Source organism: Podarcis erhardii (assembly GCF_964252035.2).
Source record: "Podarcis erhardii genome assembly, chromosome: 14".
NCBI lineage: Eukaryota > Metazoa > Chordata > Lepidosauria > Squamata > Lacertidae > Podarcis > Podarcis erhardii.
In genome coordinates, this window is record NC_138503.1 from 54,716,529 (window position 1) to 54,739,407 (window position 22,879).

At 48.4% G+C, this 22,879-nt stretch overlaps 1 protein-coding gene across 5 annotated transcripts; it reads right to left on the reverse strand.

Annotated features, from left to right (window-relative positions):
- Positions 1-475: 475 nt before the first annotated feature.
- Positions 476-22,835, reverse strand: PDIA2 (protein disulfide isomerase family A member 2). Of its 5 annotated transcripts, none has more exons than XM_081840513.1 (12): positions 22,712-22,835; positions 10,525-10,720; positions 9,132-9,338; positions 8,033-8,166; positions 7,531-7,671; positions 6,467-6,583; positions 3,993-4,118; positions 3,628-3,825; positions 2,529-2,649; positions 1,262-1,443; positions 1,008-1,097; positions 476-601 (listed from the first exon to the last, which is right to left on the reverse strand). In XM_081840513.1, exons 1-12 carry the CDS (start codon positions 22,796-22,798, stop codon positions 551-553), a joined length of 1,650 nt encoding a protein of 549 aa, XP_081696639.1. In that variant the 5' UTR covers positions 22,799-22,835; the 3' UTR covers positions 476-550. The 5 variants fall into 5 exon arrangements, with proteins under 5 accessions (XP_081696639.1, XP_081696638.1, XP_081696641.1 ...); XM_081840512.1 differs by having other exon boundaries at positions 476-926; XM_081840515.1 differs by lacking the exon at positions 22,712-22,835 and adding an exon at positions 10,983-11,185 and having other exon boundaries at positions 476-926.
- Positions 22,836-22,879: the final 44 nt, after the last annotated feature.

Below are 22,879 nucleotides of genomic sequence, written 5' to 3' on the forward strand. Positions count from 1 at the left end.
AGCAAACTTTTTCAGCAGGGGGCTAGTTCACTGTCCCTCAGACCTTGTGGGGCGCCGGACTATATTTTTTTTGTGGGGGGGAATGAACGAATTCCTATGCCCCACAAATAACCCAGAGATGCATTTTAAATAAAAGCACACATTCTACTCATGTAAAAACACGCTGATTCCCGAACCATCTGCGGGCCAGATTTAGAAGGCGATTGGGCCGGATCTGGCCCCCGGGCCTTAGTTTGCCTACCCATGATTTAGAGGATAGGCCTTGGGTCAGCCCTCATCGCCATCCACAAATGGTCTGTGCTTGCTGCCTTTTCCTTCTCCCCGAGGAAGAGTCCCGTGTGACTTCTAAACTAGCGCTGCCACCTTCTAACTAAGCTGCAGGTATTTGCAGCTTTCTCCCTGGGATGGAGGCCGCCGCTGGGGAGGGAGGGAGGGACACGGGGGGGGGGGCTGCTGTTAATGAAAGGGCTGGTGCTGCAATTATCTGCATGTTTTTAATAGATCATCATGATTGATAGATGATAGATTTCTGTTAGTGCTTCATTGCTTTTCAATTGTTGCTTCCTTCTGGTGTTTTCGTCTGTAAGCCACCTTTGAGTCCCTTTCAGGGGAGAAGGCGGGATATAAATAAATATATAAAAATGAGGAGGGAGGGGCTGCTGGTCTCTTCCCAGGGCAGCATTGAGGCAGGAGGGGGAGCCTGATGGGGGGGGGGCGAAGGGAGCTGTTGTCCCCTACATTGCACAACTCTCACGTGGCAGCTGTCCCAGGTCCTCCGGTTTTTGGCCACCGGCAAACGTGCAGCGGAGCCACGAAGGAAGCGAGGCCCTTGGAGACCACGGCCGGCTCTACAGCTCGTCTCTTGGTTCTGGGGAGCCTGGTGGGCTCGTTCGATTCTCCTGGGGTTCCTCGGGGGTCTCGGCAGCCTGGAAAGCCAGAGCCCAGCATCACCGTGGGAACGGGGACAATGTTCGGAGTGGGCACGAGGGGTTGCCACTGAAACTCACCTTGGTGTCATCCTGGGGAGGGACCTCACCCCCGTTCTCCAAGAACGCCGAGAAGGATTCCAGGTCTCTGGCGCTCTGGTACTCGATCATCTAGGGTGGAAAATGCTGGGTGTTGGCCTGGCTTTGCCCCACAAGCAGCTGCCGCCTCCCTTCTGCCTCCTGGGGGAGCCTCCTTGCTCCACTGTCCCGGAGGACCTGGGCACATCCTGCGGCCACAGTTACCCCCCCCCCACGCCAAGGGGCACCTGCATTACCTTCTTGTCCTGCCCGGCAGGGAAGTAGTACAGCGTTGGGTAGGCTCGGATGGGGAGCCCTGCTACCTCGTTGGCCGTGGCGTCCATCTCGGCGATGAGGACGTCCTCGCGGTCTTTATATTTCTCGCCCAGCTCTGCCCAGGCGGGCGCCATTGCCTTGGAGTGGGGGCACCAGGGGGCATCTATGGAAGCGGAAGAGAAGGGATGGAGTTAGGAAGATGCAAGTCTGTTTTGTCGTCAGGTTGGTTCACCAGCTGCATCCCTCTCTGGAGAAAGCTGACCTGGGTTCAGTTGTGCAGCCTGCATCCCTCTTAACACCTCGCTGTGGGGCTGCCTTTAAAAATGACCCCACAACTGGCACAGAGGATGGAATGGCTGTGGGTGTTTGCCCTGATCTGGTACCAACTGCACTGGCCGCTGGTTGCTTTCTACTCCCATTTTCAGGCCCTGGTTTTAACGGTTAAAGCCCTACATAGTGTGGGACTCCTTGCCCCACTGTAAGCCCGCCGGGACTTTAAGTTCCGCTTCAAAGACCCTGCTCTGTTGTGGCCTGTTATGGCCTATTGGATTGAGGGATAATAATAATAATAATAATAATAATAATAATAATAATAATAATAATAATAATTTATTTATACCCCGCCCATCTGGCTGCGTTTCCCCAGCCACTCTGGACAGCTCCCATTTTTAACAATTGAAACAGGACCTTCTCACTGGTGGGCCCAGCCTTTCGGGATTTCCTCCTCAGGGAATTCTGGCCCCATTGAGTAGTCTGGCCCCATTTCAAAGTATCCTGAAGACTTTATCAATTCCAGACTGTTTGGCTGATATACATTTGTTATCACACTGGTAAATTATTTCTATGCGATTTTTGTAATAAATGTTTTCTGAACCGCTTGGAAAGGGCTGCTCTCTGAAAGTCTGCAAAGCAAGCAAGTTCTCTCGGCAGCAATTTTCCTTGAGATCGCTCAGTCAGTAGAGCGTGAGACTTTGAATCTCAGGGTCGTGGGTTTGAGTCCCATACCGGGCAAAAAGATTCCTGCAGTTCTGTATATGTATATATAATTGAGCTCTGTATATGTACCTGAAAATCTGGGCCAAGCCTGTTTCTGCCAACTGGGGATGAGAGGGGAAAACCCCCAAGGAGGGCTGCCCTCTGCTTCTTCTGCCCTCCCAGTAAGTTTCCATAGGGTGCCAGGAGGGAATGTGGACGAGCCCCAGAGGCAGCTTTGAGGTTCCTCCTCCCCAGTCCCAAAGAGCCACTTACAGAACTTCACAAAGACGCTCTTGCTCTCGTCAAACGCCACTTGATCAAAGTTTCTGCCAACCAGGGTCTTGACGGGCACCTTATCCCAGTCCTCTGGAATCTCCTCGCTCATCAGGTACGGCTGGAAAGATGAAGCAGCGCTTAGTGCTGTGGGTCAGTGGAGTGGTGAGACTTGTTTTTTATTTTTATGTTATTTTATTTATGATTTTCAGTTTTATACATTTCAGTAATTTTACAATCATTTTAACATTTCAAAACTTGACTTCCTCCCCCCTCTTTCTGTAGTTCCTTAAATTTATTTTTAATATTTTCTGCACATCCAAATTAACTAAATTTGCTCATTTATCCATCTGCTTTAAATTCATACTCTTATAAAACTGCAGGTTATTACAATAATCCTGCCAATATTCTTATCTGTTTACAGTTTGTTTGTAAATATCCAATAAACCGTTTCCATTCTTTTACAAAAAGTTGGCTATCTTTATTTATTGATTTCAAAGAGACTCCAACCAGAGAAGAATGGCTTATAAAATGAATGGATTATGCTGAAATGGCAAAAGTGACGGTAAAACTCAGAGGACACAGCGATGAACTATTTATGGAAAATGGGAGGCCTTTTTTTTTTTACTATCTGTCGAAATATTTTAGCAATAGGAAATTGCGTGCAGGATTTGAAATAAGAACAACAACAAGCAACACATCGGCTAATAATATACTGACTTTTTTATTATAACACCATACTGTTTCAAAATCCATAAACAGAAGACATACAAAATGTGTATGGGGTCACAAACTAATAAGAACCAAATAAATATTCCATGAACAGGAATGGTAGGAGTGTATTTGAAATATGAGTGGGATAAAAAAAGGCAGATCAGATGGAATTGGGGGGTTTAGTAACAAGTATAAATGCAGCAATTAAATATTTAAAAACATCAGAGTGGGGTGGGTGGGAAGACAAAAAGAAACATATAAGTGAATGATAAATTGTATGTGAAGTACATTTTTTTTTGAAAAACCTAATAAAAAGGAATATAAAAAGAGTCATTGTCCCTTTCTCCCCCCCCCCCCCCGCCTGACCATGCGGCTGGCTGCCCACCTGGACTTTGCCCTCCATCACCTCCTGGCAGAAGGCATGGATGGCAGGAGCCGCAAGGGATCCGTCTGCGACCAAGAGATATTTCCTGTTGCTCTCAATGTTGATGAAGCGGATGGCGGGAGCCTCGTGGCTCTTGAGGCCAAAGAAGTGCAGGATCTGGGCTCCTTCCCCGTTGACGTCGGCCAGCACGAAAAGCACCTGCGTAGAGGGGCAGAGATGCGTCTAGTCCGACCCCCGGCAGGGCAGGAATATGCTCCCAGAAGCAGAAAACACAGCACCCACACAAACCCCCAGCCCCTCCCTGCATGGGACCCCCCCACCCCAAAGCCCCAGGGCAAATGTGCCGCTTGGCCAGGGGGGCTCACCTGTCCCCGGAAGGCAGGCGCAGCACCTCGGAAGCTGCTGAGGAGCTGCAGCTGAGAGTTCTGCGTCTTGTTGATGAAGAGCAGCAGGTGGTTTGGGATCTTTGCCCCAAATATCCTGGAGGAGTTCTAGGGGAAAGACACAGGCGGGTGTAGTGATCAGGTGGGATTGCTAGGAGGAATTATACCAAATACGGAGCAAGCCATCTGTGAAAGCACCCCTCCCAGAGTCTTGCTGGTCAAGCCTCTGTGTGTCTTCTATTAATCAGAGTCTAATCCTTCCTTTGGTTTGGGAATGCCAGAGCGGGGACCCCCCAGGGGTGGAGGGGTGTAAGTGTTAGGCTTCTGTTTTGACACACTGCCCAGTGGTGTTCACAGAAAGGGGGAGGATGTTAGGTTTCTGTTTTGCCACTGTGCAGTGCTTGGAGTCACAAGACTCTCTTTACATTCCAGACATTCCAGACTGCTGGAAGTCTCACAGGAGACGGATGTTGATATTACTGGTTTCCTGTTCATTTGTTCCAGTTGCCTGTCTGCTTTCACAGAGCGAGGATTTATATTCTTTTCTGTCTGCGTAGTTAGAAATAAAACTCTTAGCAATGTAGCTCATATTTCTCGTCCTTCTGCTGCTTGGATACTCTGCGTAATGAGGGAACATGCCTGGAGCCTCATCAAAGGCTCAGGTCGTGAATCGCCGCCGGAGGGCTCGACCGGAGGAGTAGCTTGGCCGAACGCTAGTTCTGACAGTGAGGACAGGTGCCCCAAAAACCCAGAAGCAAAAGAGCAGCCCACTCTCCCCAGGGAGGAGGTCCGCATCTCTGCAGCAGAAATGGCGAGGGGGCTGCGCTGGGCTCTCAGGGCCCCCTTCCCTGCCAGGCAGACAGACCCAAAGGCCCAGAGCTGACTGTGACCCAGCAGGGGTCCTTCCACTGAGCAGAGGGGTCCCACCCGCAGCATCAGGGACTGGACATCGGAGAAGGAATGATAGAGACAGCCCCCCTTCTTCTCCTGAACCTTCCCAAGAAGAGGAGGGCGGTATAGAATTACAATGGTGGTTTGCAGAAGGTCATGACTCTGAGACAGAAGAGGGAAAAAGCTGGGATATAATGGAAGAGGAGGGGGAAGCAGCAGAGCCGGAGCAGCTGGCTGACACGTTATCATTCGAAAGCATTCCTGACCCCCCTTCTCCTAGGACCAGGCGTGCATTGAGAATAGTAGAGCAGAAAGCTCAGAGGCAGAAAGCGCAGCTCAACTGGCGCAGGGATGACGTAGAATAGGAGAGACAGAGGAGGTGGGACTTCTCTCAGAGCAACACCATTATCTAGGAGATATGGCATTTCTGTGGGATGTGATACAGAAGTAGCAGTCAAGTACAACATTCCTTGTTTTCCTAGAGTGGACATGCGAGGAGATGTTTGGACCAGCCAGTCGAAAACCTGTTTCCTCCTGGGCTGGGACATACTTCCTCTTGCATGTGACTAGAGGTGGGCGTGACCTTACCTGTGCAGGTAACAAAAGCACAAGGCATGCAGCCATCTCTCTCTCTTTGACTTCCTCTCTTTGTTGGAGCAACTTTTTAGCTAGAGATGCTCTGCTGGCCAACAGAGGACAAAGAGACTATCTCCATATGGGATAGACTCACATGTATATATATATCTGTAACTAAGTCTGCCTTCAGGGATCCATCTGTGAACTGATGCTGATGTGAGTAAACTACTTTTATATGTCTTAAATAAGATTGTGGCATGTTTATTCTTTTAAGAGGGAAATAAGGGATCTTACCAGGAATCTATATCGAGAAGCTTAAACACGCTTGCAACCAGCTACCCGCTGTGCGTTTAAAGAGGAATGTTAAAACTCTGCTAGGTTATAGAACTTGCTAGCGCAAGTTAGGAAGGATATTAATAAACAATATATCCTCTCCTGACTCCCTGAACATTCCCACAATTTCTGCGTTCTCTCTCTGTAAATATTGAATAAAAGACTTGGTAAGAACTCTTCTTTTTTTATCAGCTTCTTGGCTGCCACCATGGGAGGGATCAGATTCCCTGGAGCCCGACACGCAGTGGCTCCTCTCCCTCTGGAGGTGCTGAGCTGTGGCAGGGCTTTGCTTGCTAGAAGGGGAGGTCACAAGTTGGAAGCCCCCCCCCCCCGGGTCATCTGGGCCAACCACTGGCGTAGTGTGGGGGGGTGCAGGGGGGCTGGCCGCACTGGGCGCAACATCTGGGGGGGCGCACTCGCAGCTCTCTGCCCCTACCTGGCTCACTCACTCTCTCCCACGGGTTAGGGGGCGCAAATTACTTGCCTTGCCCCGGGTGCTGACAACCCACGCTACGCCACTGGGGCCAACCCCCTGCAATGCTGGAAAATCCCTAAAAGGGACAAGCAACCCTGGCAAGAAAGAGCCAGGAGGAGCTGGGCTCTGGCTGGCAGCCAGGAGGAAGAAGGGGCTGAGGAACTGCAAGGCCCCCTCTCACCTGGCTTGTATACTCCATCACCAGCTCCAGGCTCTGCACCAGGATGAATTGTGCCAGCTCTGCCCCGTCCAGGCCCAGCTCTTCATCCACCAGGAAGTCTTCCCGGGACTCATCGTGCTGCAAGAGAATGAATAAATGAATCTTTCTTTGCATCAGCCACCAGCCATAACAATACAGTGGTACCTCAGGTTACAAACGCTTCAGGTTACAGACTCTGCTAATCCAGAAATAGTACCTTGGGTTAAGAACTTTGCTTCAGGATGAGAACAGAAATCACTCGGCAGTGGTGCGGCGGCAGCAGGAGGCCCCATTGGCTAAAGTGGTACCTCAGGTTAAGAACAGTTTCAGGTTAAGAACGGACCTCCAGAACAAATTAGGTTCTTAACCCAAGGTACCACTGTAAAGCAAACAAAACTGTAGTATACAGAGGATAAAAGTAAAAAGTCAATTAAATAAAATGTATTTTGGGGGTTTGGGTCAATAGTCAAATATTGGGTCTTATTCTAATTGCCCCGGCTAAAAACCTTGCAACCTTTGCTGTCACCTGCTCGTCTTGACCTGTCAAGAGAAAGGACACTGTAGCAGTGGTTGGGTGACCCAGAACAATAACAGAGGGATGATAACCCAGCTACTCACACTGGGTTTTAGAAAAGCAAACAACTTAATTAGACAGTGCCTAAAATGATATCGAGCGACAGAACAATCTGGCCACAATAAGGAAATTTTGCCCATGGTATGACTATTTTCCACCCAGTGGTCTTGACTCTCTGGCACCCTGTTTGCATAACTTAATAATTCCAAATTATAGATGCGCTTTTACTCTCACAAGATTGAATATACTGCCTTCAGCTGTACTTGAGGGACGTTTCCAAAAAATTCCACTCAAGAAACGGTTATGTGACAGAGTCTGTCTGGGCAGATCCAGGGAGCACCATCTATAAATCTCAGCAGCTGCAACAGTCACAGAAAGAAACACCTCCTCTCTAAATGCCCCCTCCCCCCCCCCCGGTCTTTTAACCAACCCTGCAAAGCTCCTGGAAGTGCCCGCCTGGCCCAGCTCTCACCTTTCGGAAGAGAGAGACGGTGCCAGGGTGGGTCACGTTGAACTTCTCAAAGAGCTCCGAGCGGTTGGTGAGTGCGAAGGCAACGTCCGGAGCATTGCTGGCCACATCGTAGAAGAGGCGCACGTCTTCACCCTGCAGGTCCTGCAAGGAATGCGCGGCGGCTGAGCCAGGCACAGGATGCCTGGAGCAGCATGCCAAGGATATCCGAGGCCTGCGCTCCGTTTGCGGAGAGGAAAGAGAGTCTCGTTCTGGGAGACCTGCTTCCCCCGGCAGGGCCTTGGGTGCGGGGAAGGTGCCTCACGACAGCAACTCCCTGGGGACTCCCCAGCCTGCCAGTTGGGGCCCAAATATCCCCTGGAATGTGCCAGAGGCTGACCCTCACATTTCCTCCCTTTCCCAGCTGCGGGGAACAGGCAGCAGGCTGCACCACCAGGAAGCAGCGGCTCAGGAGTAGCAGCTTGGCTTGGCTTAGGGAGTGCAGAGGCGCAAGCGGGGCACTCACTGGGAAGAATCCGACCACCGCCACCACGTTGGCATCCAGGAAAGCAGCCGCCTGGCTGGCATTCTCCAGCAGTACCGCACTGGGCCCAGCTTTCCGTTTCAGCCACTTCACGATTCCCTCTGCGTCTCGCTGGCCTGGCAAACGGGCGGCAAAAGTGTGAGTTGTGGAGCAGCACCACCTGCTTGACCAGGCGCTGCGTTAAGAAGGGAGAGTGGCGAATGGTGCCACTCCTCTCACAGGGGCTCATGGCGGCTGAGCTTCAGATGAGAATAAGCCCTTGGTGTGATGCCACTGCAAAGAGGGCGAATGCAAAACCGGGAAATCTAGGCGAGGAGCTGCAAGCGAAGAGCTCTTGTTGCTCCCTCTGAGGTAAAACCCTCATGTCAGGGAATGGTCTGGATCTGAAGATTGGGGAATGCAGTCGTAGACGGATAAGCCCCTCTCGGAAGTGGAGGGGGAATATTTCCCACACACACACCTCCAGCATTTCCAGAAGCAGAGAGAGAAGCAGAAACAAACATAGAAGCTGAACAGATTAGGGAGGAGTTACCCAGCTACGAGATAATGACAAGAGATCCGGAAGGGAGGGGGCAGCTGGAAGATACATCAATTGAAAGTGGGGGGACCCCCCCTCTTCCCTCAGACTCAGAGGTCTGAACATATCGGAGAACAAAGGAGAGTGAGGGGGGAGGAACTCCCCATTGGCACAGTCCTTGCTGCGGAAGTCGGAAGTCGGATTCAGAATAGGCAACTGATCTCCTTGCAGAGGGTTGTCTGTGTGTGCAACACAATGCTGTAATAAAGGACTATAAATCTATCAGCTGCTCGTTAATTCAATACTGTGAGGAAGAGGAGGAAGAGGAGAACTCCCTCGCTTGACACCTCATGCCCAAAGACCCCCAGGATAAGAACCAAGGGAGACCCCGGCTGCTGCTGGATCAGGCCCATCTAGTCCAGCATCTTGTTCTCAAAGGGGCCAGCCGGATGCCCCCAAAGGGACCCAAGGGCCGCACCAATGGGTATTCAGAGCCACCCTGCCTCCGACAGGGGAGGTCCAGGGTGGCTGAGAACGCCCCGCAAAACCACTGCCTCTTCTGACCTGTGAAGTCCGCCGGGTGAGTGCGGTTGCCGTCTCTGAACAGCTTGAGGACGGGGAAGCCGCTGACTCTGAACTCTGCGCTCAGCTCCTTCTCCTGCTCCCCGTCCACCTTGGCCAGGCGCAGCGCAGAGCCCTCCTCCTTCAGCAGGGCAGCGGCCTTGGCGTACTCCGGGGCCAGGGCCTGGCACTGACTGCTCCAGGGGGCATCTGGGAGGGAAAAGGAGGAGGGGTGAAGCGTCAACCCCACAGGCAACAAATGGCAGTGCGGAGGTGTGTAAGGACGTCCGAGGAGCCTGCTGGATCGGGTCCAGTATCCTCTTCTCACAGTGGCCAGCCAGAAGCCCCACAGGGAAGCCCACAAGCAAGACCTGGGTGCGAGAGCTACTCTTCCCTCCTGAGGTTTCCAGCAACTGGCCTTGGGAAGCATTTGCTGTCTCTGAGTGTGGGGCCAGAGCAACCCCATTGTGGTGGTGATGGGGGGGGGGTACATGCACACCAGTGGGTCTCAGGAGCCACAGGCACAGCAGGAGGGTGTGGTTCTGTAGGCTGCCCTCCCTCCTGTCCCCTGGGCCAGGCTCTGTGGGCCTGGCAGGCCATGTTTGCTCTCCCCATAGGCTGCTGAGAGCCGCTTTTGCTTAATCTCATTTCCTCTTGCCTTCCAGAGCATAGAGCAGGTTTGCTCCAACAAAGGCAGCTCTGTGGTGCCACAGGAGGACACAGCTGGGGTGGGGTGGGGGGCTGGAAGGTGAGGCGGGAGCTACAAGAAGGGTAATAATAATAATATAATAATAATATATATTTTTTATATACCCTGCCCTCCCCAGCCAGGGCCAGGCTCAGGACGGCTAACATCAAATATAAATTACAACAAAATGTAATGGGGGGGAAAGCTAATTAAAATACTGCTTAAAATGCAGCTTAAAATGCAGCCTCATCTTAGTAGTAGCCCATAAATGAAGACCATGAAGGGAGGGAACATCAGATATTCACCCATGCTGGTCCTACATGGGCCAGCAAAAAAGCCAAGGGAAAATTTATATACCAAATTCCATATAAGGGGTCAGGCAGAACAGCTCCGTCTTGCAGGCCCTGCGGAAAGATGTCAGATCCTGCAGGGCCCTGGTCTCTTGGGACAGAGCGTTCCACCAGGCCGGGGCCAGAGCTGAAAAGGCCCTGGCCCTAGTTGAGAGGGTACCCTTGCCGGAGGGGATGTCTCTCAACATGGTCCACTGTGCCCCCTCCCCTAAGCAACCAAGCAGCCTGAAGGGGGCGCTCCGGTTTGCTCCACCTGCCCCCTCCCAGCGCCTGCTGCCTTTTGCCTGTGGGTGCAGGCCAGGGGAGTCCCTGGTGGTGCCCCGTTCAAGCTCTCCCCCCTGCAGCAGCTGCTACTCACAGAACTCCACCAGGAGCAGTTTGTGCTTCTGCAGGGCTTCGGCAAAGTTGCTCTGGTTGAGCACCAAGACCCCCTGGTCCTCCTCTTCCTCCTCTTCCTCTGCCTGGTTCCTGCTCTCCTGGGCCCCCAAACGCTGCACTAAGGCCACTGCCAGCCCCAGTGCCAGCAGGAGTCTCGGGAGGCAGCCCATGTTGGCCTGGAGGAGAGAGAGAGGCAGCGTGCTGGAGCCAGGAGATGCCAGGCAGGGAAGGGGCAGATAAAGCTCCCGGGGCATGCCTTTCCGTGACGTGGAGCCAGAGTTTGCCCCACGTGGCCCTTCCCCACTGGCTGCCCGATAAGAGCTGCTGGGGAGGGGGTGCTGAACCCAAGGCAAACGGCTCTGGAAGCTCTGCAAACACCATCTTGGAAATCAAGATAACCCCACAATTAATAGTAGCAATGAATGCATTTATACTCACTTGCTTTGATGTGAGCTAATTGGCTGACTTTGACGGCATCAGTGCTTTTTCCTGGGGGTATTCAAGGGGACACAGAACTGGTCGAAAAGCACTGCCTGCCTGCCACCCAATCCCCAAGCAGGGCGAGATTGCAGGGGTTCCAGGACTGGGTTCCCTTGGAATGAGGGACAGCAGAGACTGTGGTGTTTTTAGGATCTATGGTTTCGTTAGGGAAAAATCTAGGTGCAGCCTGAGCCAAAGGTGGAGGATCTCACAGCATCGACACCCCAAAAGGTGTGACAGCCTTGGAATCGCCCATCAATCAAGCATGGTGCTGTCTCTCTGGCTTCTCAGCCTGCAGCATCCACTCAGCTCAGCTCTCACCCGGCCGCGCTGGCCATCAGCCTTCCACATCCCAGCCAGGCCAGGCCCCCGCAGTTAGTCATTGCCCTGGCAGTCCAGCTCCTTAATTTCAGATGCTGATGATGGTCCTTGGTGTGAATTTCCCGGACATACCCAGAATACTGCAGTGGGAAGCAGCATTCAGCAAAATCCAGGTGTGTGGCAAGCCATGATTTTGCCCAAAAAAGATCAACAACTTTGGGCAAAAAGAAAAGAAAAGCTGAACAACTTTTGTTTCAGGATTTTCGTCTTTTGAAATCTGGCAGCCCTAGTCCCTCGGCAAACACCTATTTAGTTGGTCTCTAAGGTGCTACTGGACAATTTTTATTTATTTATTTTGACCTGTTGGCTGGGCAAAGAGATGCTGATGGAGGTGCTTAAATGGCAGGCCATTCACTTGCAACTACCCAGTTAGCAATGGTGTAGCACCCTGCTTGTGGCTAACGCTTAGCTGGAATGAAATATTCAACGCAGCAATAGAGAAATTAAAATAGTAATTTATTTGTCAGACAAATAAATAAGAGGCACAGTGGTACATGGTTACCAAGCTCTGGCCTGGCCTCCTGCCATTCTGGTCAGCACTTATATTCCCTTAATCCAGCCCCCTTTGCTCCTCCTGTGGCTGCCTCTGTCCAATCAGCCTGGTTGAAATTCCTATTGGCTGTTTGCTAGAACCAATCACAAAAGATACACCCACAAAAGATACACCCACTTCCTTGCCCTTATAAGGGAGACAAAGAGCTATATATATGACATATAAGTAATAATATATCTTACATGGAATCTTAATTACCAGCTCACCTCTTGCCCTCCTTGCCCTATTGCCTTCTAAAACAAATGTTTAATCTTACATTTTTATGTTCAACAGATGTCAAGGATCTTGAGTTTCACATCAACATTGAAAGATTTCCTTCATTTAATGTTTCTAAACAAAATGCCTGACAACTATATATCAAGACTGCTTGGATGGCGTCTTCTGTCTGGCGGGGGGGGGGGGCTGGTGGCTGACTTAATTTCAGGATAAATACAACTCTTACAACCATATGAAATAAGAATCTAGCATTCCTTAAATCCTTTGCATAATTACATTTAAGCCAATATATTTAAGCTAATATATTTCATACATTTATCATAGGTAGCCTCTTAAAAGAATAAAGCTTTTCAAAGTAAAAAGGAAGAAACTCAGTAAAACACAGCTTTTAAAAGAAGCCTCTTCAGTGTACACCTCCCCCTTTCCAGCCTCAAAATAAAATAGGAAGAAGCTGCTTCTTCTGCCAAGCCAGTTGCCTTTCCAACATTTAACACATTTTAACCTTTTTAACTCTCTCAGTTTAAGAAACAGCTTTAGAAGAGACTTTTCAAAAATGTTCTCTTTTTTTCTAGCTAAATGTTTTTCCCCATTTGCTCCTGGCCTTTGAACCTTAGAAAGAAGATCTGGCTCATTTTACTGGGAGGCACATTAGTATTATCTTACCCCATTCCTAATGGTGTTTTTTCAGCCTTGGGGCAGCATATGTAATTCTCCCTTTTTATGACTTTGAGAATTGTTTTTCTACTATAAATCAATGGGGCCCTCTTGTCTTAGGAGAATGGCCAAGGTTTTCTCTGCCTGGCATGAAACATTTGAAAATCCTTTTTAAGCTCATTTTTAAATACAAGCCTTGATTGAAATATATAGAAGCTTTGATAAAAATGCAGGCTTATGGTTAGGTGCCTCATTCCCCCCTTTCAAGCTCAAGGACCTTCATCCCAAGTGTCCTTGATAGCTTGACCTTCATCATATTCCTGAGGTAAAGCTCTGTATAGGGCCATGATATGAGGTAGAGTTTCATTTGAAACCATCTTGCTAATTGTACTTCTAAAACATGAAATGATACATGGCATCATACATAAAACCAATACTACTACTGTCAAGAAAAACAAGCAAGACAATAGTATCCCTTTGAGTCCTGTGACATTAGGTAACCAATTGGTGAGCCATCCCATATCCCATCCTTCCCATGTTTGTACTGGGACATGTGCTATATTCTCCATCTTTGTGGCCAACACACGGATTGCCTCACCATTATCAGAAATGTTAAAGCAACAGGCATTCCCTGTCAAGTTCAAGACTCCACATAGGCCTCCTTGCCTGGCAAGTACATAATCCATTCCCATTTTCAGCTGCAAAATGGCGGCTCTACTTTCATCCAACTGTTGTGCAATAAGTCTCAAACTCTGGGCCGTTGCATTGGTTACAAGTTCCACTACTGCTTGCAATCGAATTATTCTGTTTAGATTATAAATAGGATCCCGTGCCCCTTGTATGAGCTCACCAGGATTCCAGGAGGCAGGATCATAATAGGCTATAATGCGCTCTGGTGGCCAATCATCAGTACCGCTCCAACTTTGGGTACTTCCTCCTGCTATATGAGAAATATCAGCATTCCTTCGTGTTCGCCTGGCCGAACTAGTGGGCATAATCCACATTGGTGGTAATACCCAACCCAAGAAACAAGTCCCACTCCATTTGGAAGGGAGTTTCTTGTATGCCCATTCTCCACATATCCACCACAACCATCGGGTCTGAGGTTTTTGGTACGGGGAATACAGAAGGCGAAATACCAAAAGGGGTAGAGAGTTCACAGTGCAGTATGTTAGATTGCCTTTTTCTGTCACAGTTATGTTCCACACCACTTTCCATGCGTGAATAAAAGGAGGTGCACAGGGCAAGGTATTCCGAGTTCGATAGGTAGTACCGTGTGCCCAGGTATGACTATTCTTCTTATAATCCCAAGTATAGTGACAATGAGAAGAGCCTATCATGGGAGAATCAGCTGCATCTGATGATTTATGTACACAGAATTCCCCTTGTCCAGGTATAACTCGTAATGGTTTAGTTGAGTTCCATCCGGGGAAATTCTGTATTTCAGTTTGGTGTGGCATTTCGCTTACCATACCAATAGCATCTAATGGTATCGGTAATAAGGGCATACCTCCCTCTGAATCATCTGGCCCAAGAGAGCAAACAAGGCAATTGGTCCTATTTGCAACATTAGCTACCATTTCAGCTAAACCTACCCACATATTGTGGTCATGGCTGAATCCATATTTAGCCAATTTGGTCAGATTCAAGGACCCTTCCCCTTCCCAAGGGATCAGGATTAATAATAAAATCATGTTGATGTCTAGTATATGCATTCCTTCCACAAAAGATTACCTTATTGTGATAGCAAATAATTATTAGCCCCAATATAATTCCCCCAGTGACAGAAATGGGGAACCACCAAGACCAAAACATATATCCCGAGGATCCCCAATGAGTAATATCTCTGATAATTGTTCCACAAGGGGGGCAGTCAATCAATTGTATTAGAGAATCTTTCCGTTCACAGTCGCTGGTTCAGACGCTCCTCAAGCTTCAGGCGTGCGCAGGTCAGCCAGCTTCCAGGTTGTGGCTGCAGCAGGCCGGTTGTCAAATGTTGCCCGTGACCTAGCCCGTTCCCGGTAGGGCTAGATACAGGGGTTTTTGGAGAGAGTTAGTTTTAAAGGATTAGAGGGGTCACCTTTGCACGTCCAACTGCCTTCGGACTTCTTCAAACGAGAGTGATGAATCCAGGGGGTCACCTCAGCTACCTTCACCGCTGTTGGAGTAGAGAGCAAGACGGTGTAAGGTCCACGCCACTTAGGTGCAAGTGGATCACGTTTCCACTCTTTCACCCATACGCTATCGCCAGCCTGGAACTGATGAATCGGCTCGGCAATGCTGCACGGCGTGCGCTCGAGGGCCCACCTGTTAAGAGAAACAAAAACACGGGAGAGAGATTGCACTTGTCCCTGTGTCACATGATCTCCTATTTGTTTAAGGTCAGCTGGAATATCCTGAACAAAGGAGGGCGGTCTCCCATACAGGAGCTCAAAAGGTGACAACTTAAGTCTTTTTGTGGGTGCACACCGAACACGAAACAGTGTGATGGGTAACACATCTACCCATCCCAATCCCGTTTCCTGGGTTAATTTTGCCAATTGGGTTTTCAGAGTCCGATTCATTCTTTCAGTTTTCCCTGAACTCTGAGGCCTATATGCTGTATGCAGTCTCCATTTTACTTGTAGGACTCGACATACATCTTGTACTACTTGATCAATGAACGCTGGCCCATTATCACTTCCAATGCATCTAGGTAATCCAAACCTTGGGATCAATTCAGTGAGGAGTCTTTTAGTTACCTCTCGTGCCTTTTCAGTTCGGGTGGGAAAAGCTTCAACCCATCCGGTAAGAGTATCTACAAACACAAGGAGATACTTGAATCCCTTAGAAGGGACCAGCTCTGTGAAGTCCACAATTAGGCTTTCCATGGGGACGTATCCCACATGCTGAATTCCAGGAGGTTGTACCGGTCCCTGCCTGGGATTGTTTTTAGCACAAAGAACACATTTCTGTGAAATGCAAGTTGCTAATTGTGATAGATTAATAATATACAACTTCCGACTGAGACTCTCTCTAGTTGCAGTACCGCCAAGGTGAGTAGATTCATGATAATTTCTTACAATTGTGCCTGCTAGATGATGAGGTACATAAATCCTATTGTCCGGCAGGATCATCCAACCGTCCTTCACAACTGCTCCTTCCTGTTCAGCCCACTTCCTCTCTTCTGGGGTATAGTGAGGTTTAACATCTTCTGGAACTACCTCTGGTATGAGGGCTGCTATAAATCCTCCCACAGGCTTTTGGGCTGCCTCTCGGGCTGCTTTGTCAGCAGCATGATTTCCTCTGGTTATTGGATCCCTTCCTCGTCCATGACCTTTGCAGTGCATTACAGCAATCTGTTCTGGAGCCCATACTGCTTCTAACAGGATTTCTACTTCAGGTCCATATTTCAAAGCCTTCCCGTGGGCTCCGATTAGACCTCTTTCTTTCCATAGAGCTCCATGTGCATGCAGGGTTAAGAAGGCATATTTTGAATCAGTATAGATGTTTGCCTTACATCCGGCTGCCAATTGCAGAGCTCTAGTTAAACCTATAAGTTCAGCCTTTTGTGCTGAGGTGCCAGCAGGCAAAGCCTCAGCTTCCACAACTTCCTCATTGGTGACCACAGCATATCCTGCTCGTCTGGCACCTTCATGCAGGTAACTGCTACCATCCGTATAATATACAACATCTGGATTTTTCAATGGCTCATCTTTCAGATCAGGTCTACTGGAATAAACTTCATCCATTACTTGGAGACAATCATGTGATTCCTCATCATCTACCTCTGGTAGGGGCAGCAAAGTCGCTGGATTGAGCATATTCACTACTCGTAGATGAATCCTGGGATTTTCGCACAATAGGCCTTGGTATCTAGCCATCCTTGGGTTCGTTAGCCAATAACTACCCTTATATTCCATGAGTGTCAGAACAGCATGAGGTACATTCACATACATCGTCTGGCCAAAGGTAAATTTATCAGCTTCTTTGACAAGGCTCGCAGTGGCCGCTACTGCCCTTAGGCATGGAGGCCATCCTTTTGCTACTGAGTCCAATTGTTTAGACAAATAAGCTACTGGACGGTTCCAACTTCCTAATCTCTGGGTCAGGACTGCCGCTGCAATCCCATTCTGTTCATGTACATACAGCTGAAAGGGTTTTTCCGAATTAGGCAATCCAAGGGCTGGTGCCTCCATAAGTCGTTGTTTGATAACTAAAAAGGCTTGTTTCTGCTCAGGTCCCCATACGAATGGGTCCTTTTCTGCACCTCGAGTGCTTTCATGTAAGGGCTTGGCCAGACTACTGAAATCAGGTATCCATAGTCTACAAAACCCTGCTGTTCCCAGGAATCCCCTAAGTTGTTTTCTTGTGGTAGGTTCCTTGATAAGGCAAATAGCTTCTTTCCTCTCTGGTCTCAATGCTCGTTGTTGGTGTGAGATGTCAAAGCCCAAATATTTGACCTTTTCTAAACATAACTGTGCCTTTTTCTGGGAAACTCGGTAGCCAGCTTCCCAGAGCAAGTGGAGCAGTTCCTCTGTCCCTTCTTTACAGGTATCAAAATCCTTTGCAGCTAGTATAAGATCATCCACATATTGCAGAACCACCTTTTCTCCCGGTATTGAGGGGTAACTTGTTAGATCCCTCGCCAAGGCAGTGCCAAATAAAGTTGGGGAATTTTTGAATCCTTGGGGCAATCTTGTCCAGGTTAGCTGGCCTTTTGTTCCTGTCAAAGGGTCTTCCCACTGGAAGGCAAATATAGGTTGGCTCTGTGGTGCCAGCCGGCAACAGAAGAATGCATCTTTCAAGTCCAATACAGTAAAAAATGTTGCTTCTGGTGGGATCAAACTCAGCAAGGTATATGGGTTTGGTACATTTGGGTGCAAGGTCTCGATAGCCTGGTTTACGAGCCTCAAGTCCTGCACTGGCCTGTATTCATCTGTCCCAGGTTTTCGAACAGGCAAAAGGGGTGTGTTCCATTCTGATTGGCAAGGCTTAAGCAGACCATATTTTAATAGGCGGTCCAAATGTTTCTGGATGCCCTCCGCTGCTCGCCGGGGTAAGGGATATTGCTTTACAGATACAGGGGTAGCCATAGGTTTTAGGGTTACTACAATTGGAGCTATATTCTTAGCCATTCCTGGTGGGCTATTTTCGGCCCATACTCCTGGTGGCACCTGTAGAGTTCGGAGGAGCTTGTTTAATTCTGTATCCAATGTGGGTTGGACTTGCAAGGCTGACATTAGGCGCCATGATTGTTCCTTAGGTACTGAGAGGGTAATTATTCCTGCTGCTTTTGATGGCAGTTTCATTTCTGGACCTCGAGGAGTGAAAGTGATTTGGGCCTGCAATTTGGACAGCATATCTCTGCCTAAGAGAGGTATTGGACACTCAGGTATATACAAAAACTGATGGGTTAAACGATGTCCCCCAATCTGGCATTCCAAAGGTTGGAGGAAAGACCTCTTAGCTGACTGTCCAGTGGCACTTTTAATGATTACACTTTTGGATGCCTTTTTCTGCAATAGTTCTGGGAGTACTGAGTATTCAGCCCCAGTATCAATCATAAAATCTATTAAATGGCTTCCTAATTGAATCGTGACCGTGGGCTCCTGGAAGCCTAACTTTATGGAGTCCGGTCGTTCCTAGTCTTGAGTAAAATCCTCTTCTGCCAGTCCAATGAAATTGTCTCTACTCCGTCCCTGTCCTGGTCTCTGATATCTTCCATCTCGGATCATTCCCCGTCCCCGTCCCTGGTTTCTTGGGCTGGAGCCTGGGCCTGGGCCTGGGCCTGGGCCTGGGCGTACTTCTTCCAACCTCAGGGGTTCAGGACACTCCCGCTTCCAGTGACCCTCCTTCTTGCAATTTGCACATTGATTCCTTCCCAGTGGTGGATTCCTTCCTCGCCCTCGCCCTCCATTTAAGGGGCGGTGGTCTTGCTTCACTGCTGTGGCTAGCATTACCATCTTTTCCTTCTGCCACTTCTTCTTCTCTTGCTTCTCAGCCTCATCCCTATTCCGATAAACTCGGCGTGCAATGGCCATAATTTGGCTAATCAGCATCCCTTCCCATCCTTCTGATTTCTGAATTTTCTTACGAATGTCAGAAGCGCACTGGGCCACAAATGTAGCAGTAATCATTCTACTGTTTTCAGGGGCTTCAGGGTCAAAAGGAGTCCATATACGATAGGCTTCTTGCAGCCTCTCTAAAAAGTCTCCCGGACTCTCATTTGGTTTTTGTTCTACTTCTGAGACTTTAGACATATTAGTGGGCTTCTGGCATGCCCTGCGGATACCTTGCACAAGTGTCTGGCGGTAGGTGGTGAGTCTGGCCAGGTGAATTGCATTGTTTGGATCCCAATTAGGATCTTCCAAGGGAAAGTTATCTTGGAGATGACGGTCAATATTATAAATATTTCCCACTCTGGCCTGCTCACGCAAATATATCTGTGCCTTTTCAATTATGTCTCTCCTTTCCTCAGTGGTGAACAGAGTATTCAGGAGCTGGCGGCAATCTGTCCAAGTAGGACTATGAGTATTTACTATTGAAGTCACCAAGTCCATCATAGCCTGAGGTTTTTCTGCAAAAGATGGGGTGTGTGTTTTCCAATTCATCAGATCTGTAGTTGTGAATGGAATATATTGCAGGGTCGAAGTTCGAGGTGGCCGTGGTCCGGGTTGCCCATTAACCAGCGCAGGCTCCTCAAGTGCATCAAATACTCTTCTAAGAGGGGCTACTACGTGATCTTTCTCTTCATTTTGCTCTAGGGGCCTCAAATCATAGGGGATGGTATCTGTCGCAAGGCGTTCTTTTAGCAGCTTTATACGCCTGGCTGTATTGCTTGCTGACCGAGCAAGGTCTCCCTGTAACTTCTGTAATATTTCTCTGGGACTTGGATGTACAGGGGTTTGGGGTGGGCAATCAGTTGTTCCACTAAAGGAGACTGTAGATGGAGGTCTATTAGGAGTCACAGGTGGAATAACCACTTCTGCTTGGGCTTTATTATAGGACTCCAATGCCTCCTGAAGATATTTATCATAATCTATCAAGGAATCAAACTCTGTGACTCCACTCCCATTATTCATTCCAGTTTCTTGCCTTGGGGTTACAACTGGTGGAGTGTTTGGATTAAGCTCCCTTCGATGTGGAGCATAGGGTGGAGGTGGAAGCACCTCTTCCTCTGGCCCCTCAAAAATGGGTTTGAGTTTATTTGGCAAGATTCCTTTCCTAGCTTCGGCTTTTACAGCCAATAATTTGCATCGTTTGACTTTGCATTCCCTTATCCATGGAGGATTTTTATTTAATGTGCTCAGCCAGGAATCTATATATGGAAATTGTTCTGGGCACCCTCCAGTTTCTTTGGCGATATCAGTCCAAAGTTTGCTCACTAAATTTATATCAAAGGTTCCCTGGGATGGCCATCCAGTAATTTGTTTTGGCCATTCTAGTTCACATAACGTTCTCAAGCGCTCTGGCGTCATTTTGACTCCATATGCCCCTGAGAAGGCTTTCTTAAAATTATTTAACATACACTCAAGAGGTGTATTTTCCCCCTTTGAACCCCCAACTCCCATTGTATGGCCCTGTGAAGTATCCACTCAGTCACTCACAGACGCGCTTTGTGGGTTTCCTTGCCTAGATGGAGTCGCCTCACTAGGAACCGAAGTACTGCCCACTCCACACTCAGGTCAGCTACAGATTGCTCTGTACTTTCTCACACATACAATGCGCTGGATACTTCACCACACTCTACCTCCCAATTTTTCCCTTTCCCTACACCAGATCACCATCTGATGTACCCAACCACCTAGCGTACTCAGTTTCCCCTTACTGAGACGCAGAAGTTTGATCAAGACTTCTCTTCCTCCTAATTAATTGGAGGGCCAAAAATCCCTTTGTGCACTTACCCTTGGTTGGTTCCCTGTTTCCCCCGGTCCGTCGCCGCCAGTGAGCAGGGTATCAGACAGACGAGTCTTCTGCGTTCCCCCTGGAAAAATTTACCAGTGCGCGCTTTGGGTAAGCAGTTGTCCTCTCTCTTGTACCCTGCCCAGTAGGGCGAAGGGGCTGCGTTCCAGCAGACCACTTATCCGAGTCACAGGGCACCATAAAATGTAGCACCCTGCTTGTGGTTAACGCTTAGCTGGAATGAAATATTCAACGCAGCAATAGAGAAATGAAAATAGTAATTTATTTGTCAGACAAATAAATAAGAGGCACAGTGGTACATGGTTACCAAGCTCTGGCCTGGCCTCCTGCCATTCTGGCCAGCACTTATATTCCCTTAATCCAGCCCCCTTTGCTCCTCCTGTGGCTGCCTCTGTCCAATCAGCCTGGTTGAAATTCCTATTGGCTGTTTGCTAGAACCAATCACAAAAGATACACCCACAAAAGATACACCCACTTCCTTGCCCTTATAAGGGAGACAAAGAGCTATATATATGACATATAAGTAATAATATATCTTACATGGAATCTTAATTACCAGCTCACCTCTTGCCCTCCTTGCCCTATTGCCTTCTAAAACAAATGTTTAATCTTACATTTTTATGTTCAACAGATGTCAAGGATCTTGAGTTTCACATCAACATTGAAAGATTTCCTTCATTTAATGTTTCTAAACAAAATGCCTGACAACTATATATCAAGACTGCTTGGATGGCGTCTTCTGTCTGGCGGGGGGGGGGGGCTGGTGGCTGACTTAATTTCAGGATAAATACAACTCTTACAACCATATGAAATAAGAATCTAGCATTCCTTAAATCCTTTGCATAATTACATTTAAGCCAATATATTTAAGCTAATATATTTCATACATTTATCATAGGTAGCCTCTTAAAAGAATAAAGCTTTTCAAAGTAAAAAGGAAGAAACTCAGTAAAACACAGCTTTTAAAAGAAGCCTCTTCAGTGTACACCTCCCCCTTTCCAGCCTCAAAATAAAATAGGAAGAAGCTGCTTCTTCTGCCAAGCCAGTTGCCTTTCCAACATTTAACACATTTTAACCTTTTTAACTCTCTCAGTTTAAGAAACAGCTTTAGAAGAGACTTTTCAAAAATGTTCTCTTTTTTTCTAGCTAAATGTTTTTCCCCATTTGCTCCTGGCCTTTGAACCTTAGAAAGAAGATCTGGCTCATTTTACTGGGAGGCACATTAGTATTATCTTTCCCCATTCCTAATGGTGTTTTTTCAGCCTTGGGGCAGCATATGTAATTCTCCCTTTTTATGACTTTGAGAATTGTTTTTCTACTATAAATCAATGGGGCCCTCTTGTCTTAGGAGAATGGCCAAGGTTTTCTCTGCCTGGCATGAAACATTTGAAAATCCTTTTTAAGCTCATTTTTAAATACAAGCCTTGATTGAAATATATAGAAGCTTTGATAAAAATGCAGGCTTATGGTTAGGTGCCTCAATGGCTTCTCCCATCAGCTATTAACCCTTCCTGGGCTCAGGACTCCAAGTGTTAGAAGGGGCAGCAGACACCCTGCAGGGCCAGTGTGGTGTAGTGCTTAGAGCGGTAGTCACGTAATCTGGGGAACCGGGTTCGCGTCTCCGCTCCTCCACATGCAGCTGCTGGGTGACCTTGGACCAGTCACACTTCTCTGAAGTCTCTCAGCCCCACTCACCTCACAGAGTGTTTGTTGTGGGGGAGGAAGGGAAAGGAGAATGTTAGCTGCTTTGAGACTCCTGAAGGGGAGTGAAAGGCGGGATATCAAATCCAAACTCTTCTTCTTCTTCTTCTTCTGCAGACTTACCCAAATCACAACACTATTCTTGATGTTTTTTAATTGCTGTATTCCCCCCGCCCCCAATCCTTGGGACTTTAGAGTGAAGCCCCCCCCCCCAATAATAATACAACAACAATAAGAAATAGCAGGCCATCTAGAGAAGGCATCTCCTTGGCCAGACCTCCTGGGCTGTGGCTGTGCTCAGCAACCCAGAGCGGGGCTCCCGGGGGGTGCTGGCCAGACCCAAGCAGGAGCAGCGGCCACACATGGGGGTCTTGTGTGGGGTCCTGCCCAGCTTCCCCTTGCTCTTCCTCACTTGGTCCTGGCCGGACGCAGCGCCATTCCATGG

Coding starts and splice junctions, on each gene's coding strand:
- PDIA2 (XM_081840512.1), bottom strand. CDS start 22,798: ATGTGTGGCCGCTGCTCCTGCTTGGGTCTGGCCAGCACCCCCCGGGAG. Junction 4,119..6,466: donor TGATGGAGTATACAAGCCAG/GTGAGAGGGGGC, acceptor TCTTTCCCCTAG/AACTCCTCCAGGATATTTGG. Junction 3,826..3,992: donor CGCCTGCCTTCCGGGGACAG/GTGAGCCCCCCT, acceptor CCCTCTACGCAG/GTGCTTTTCGTGCTGGCCGA.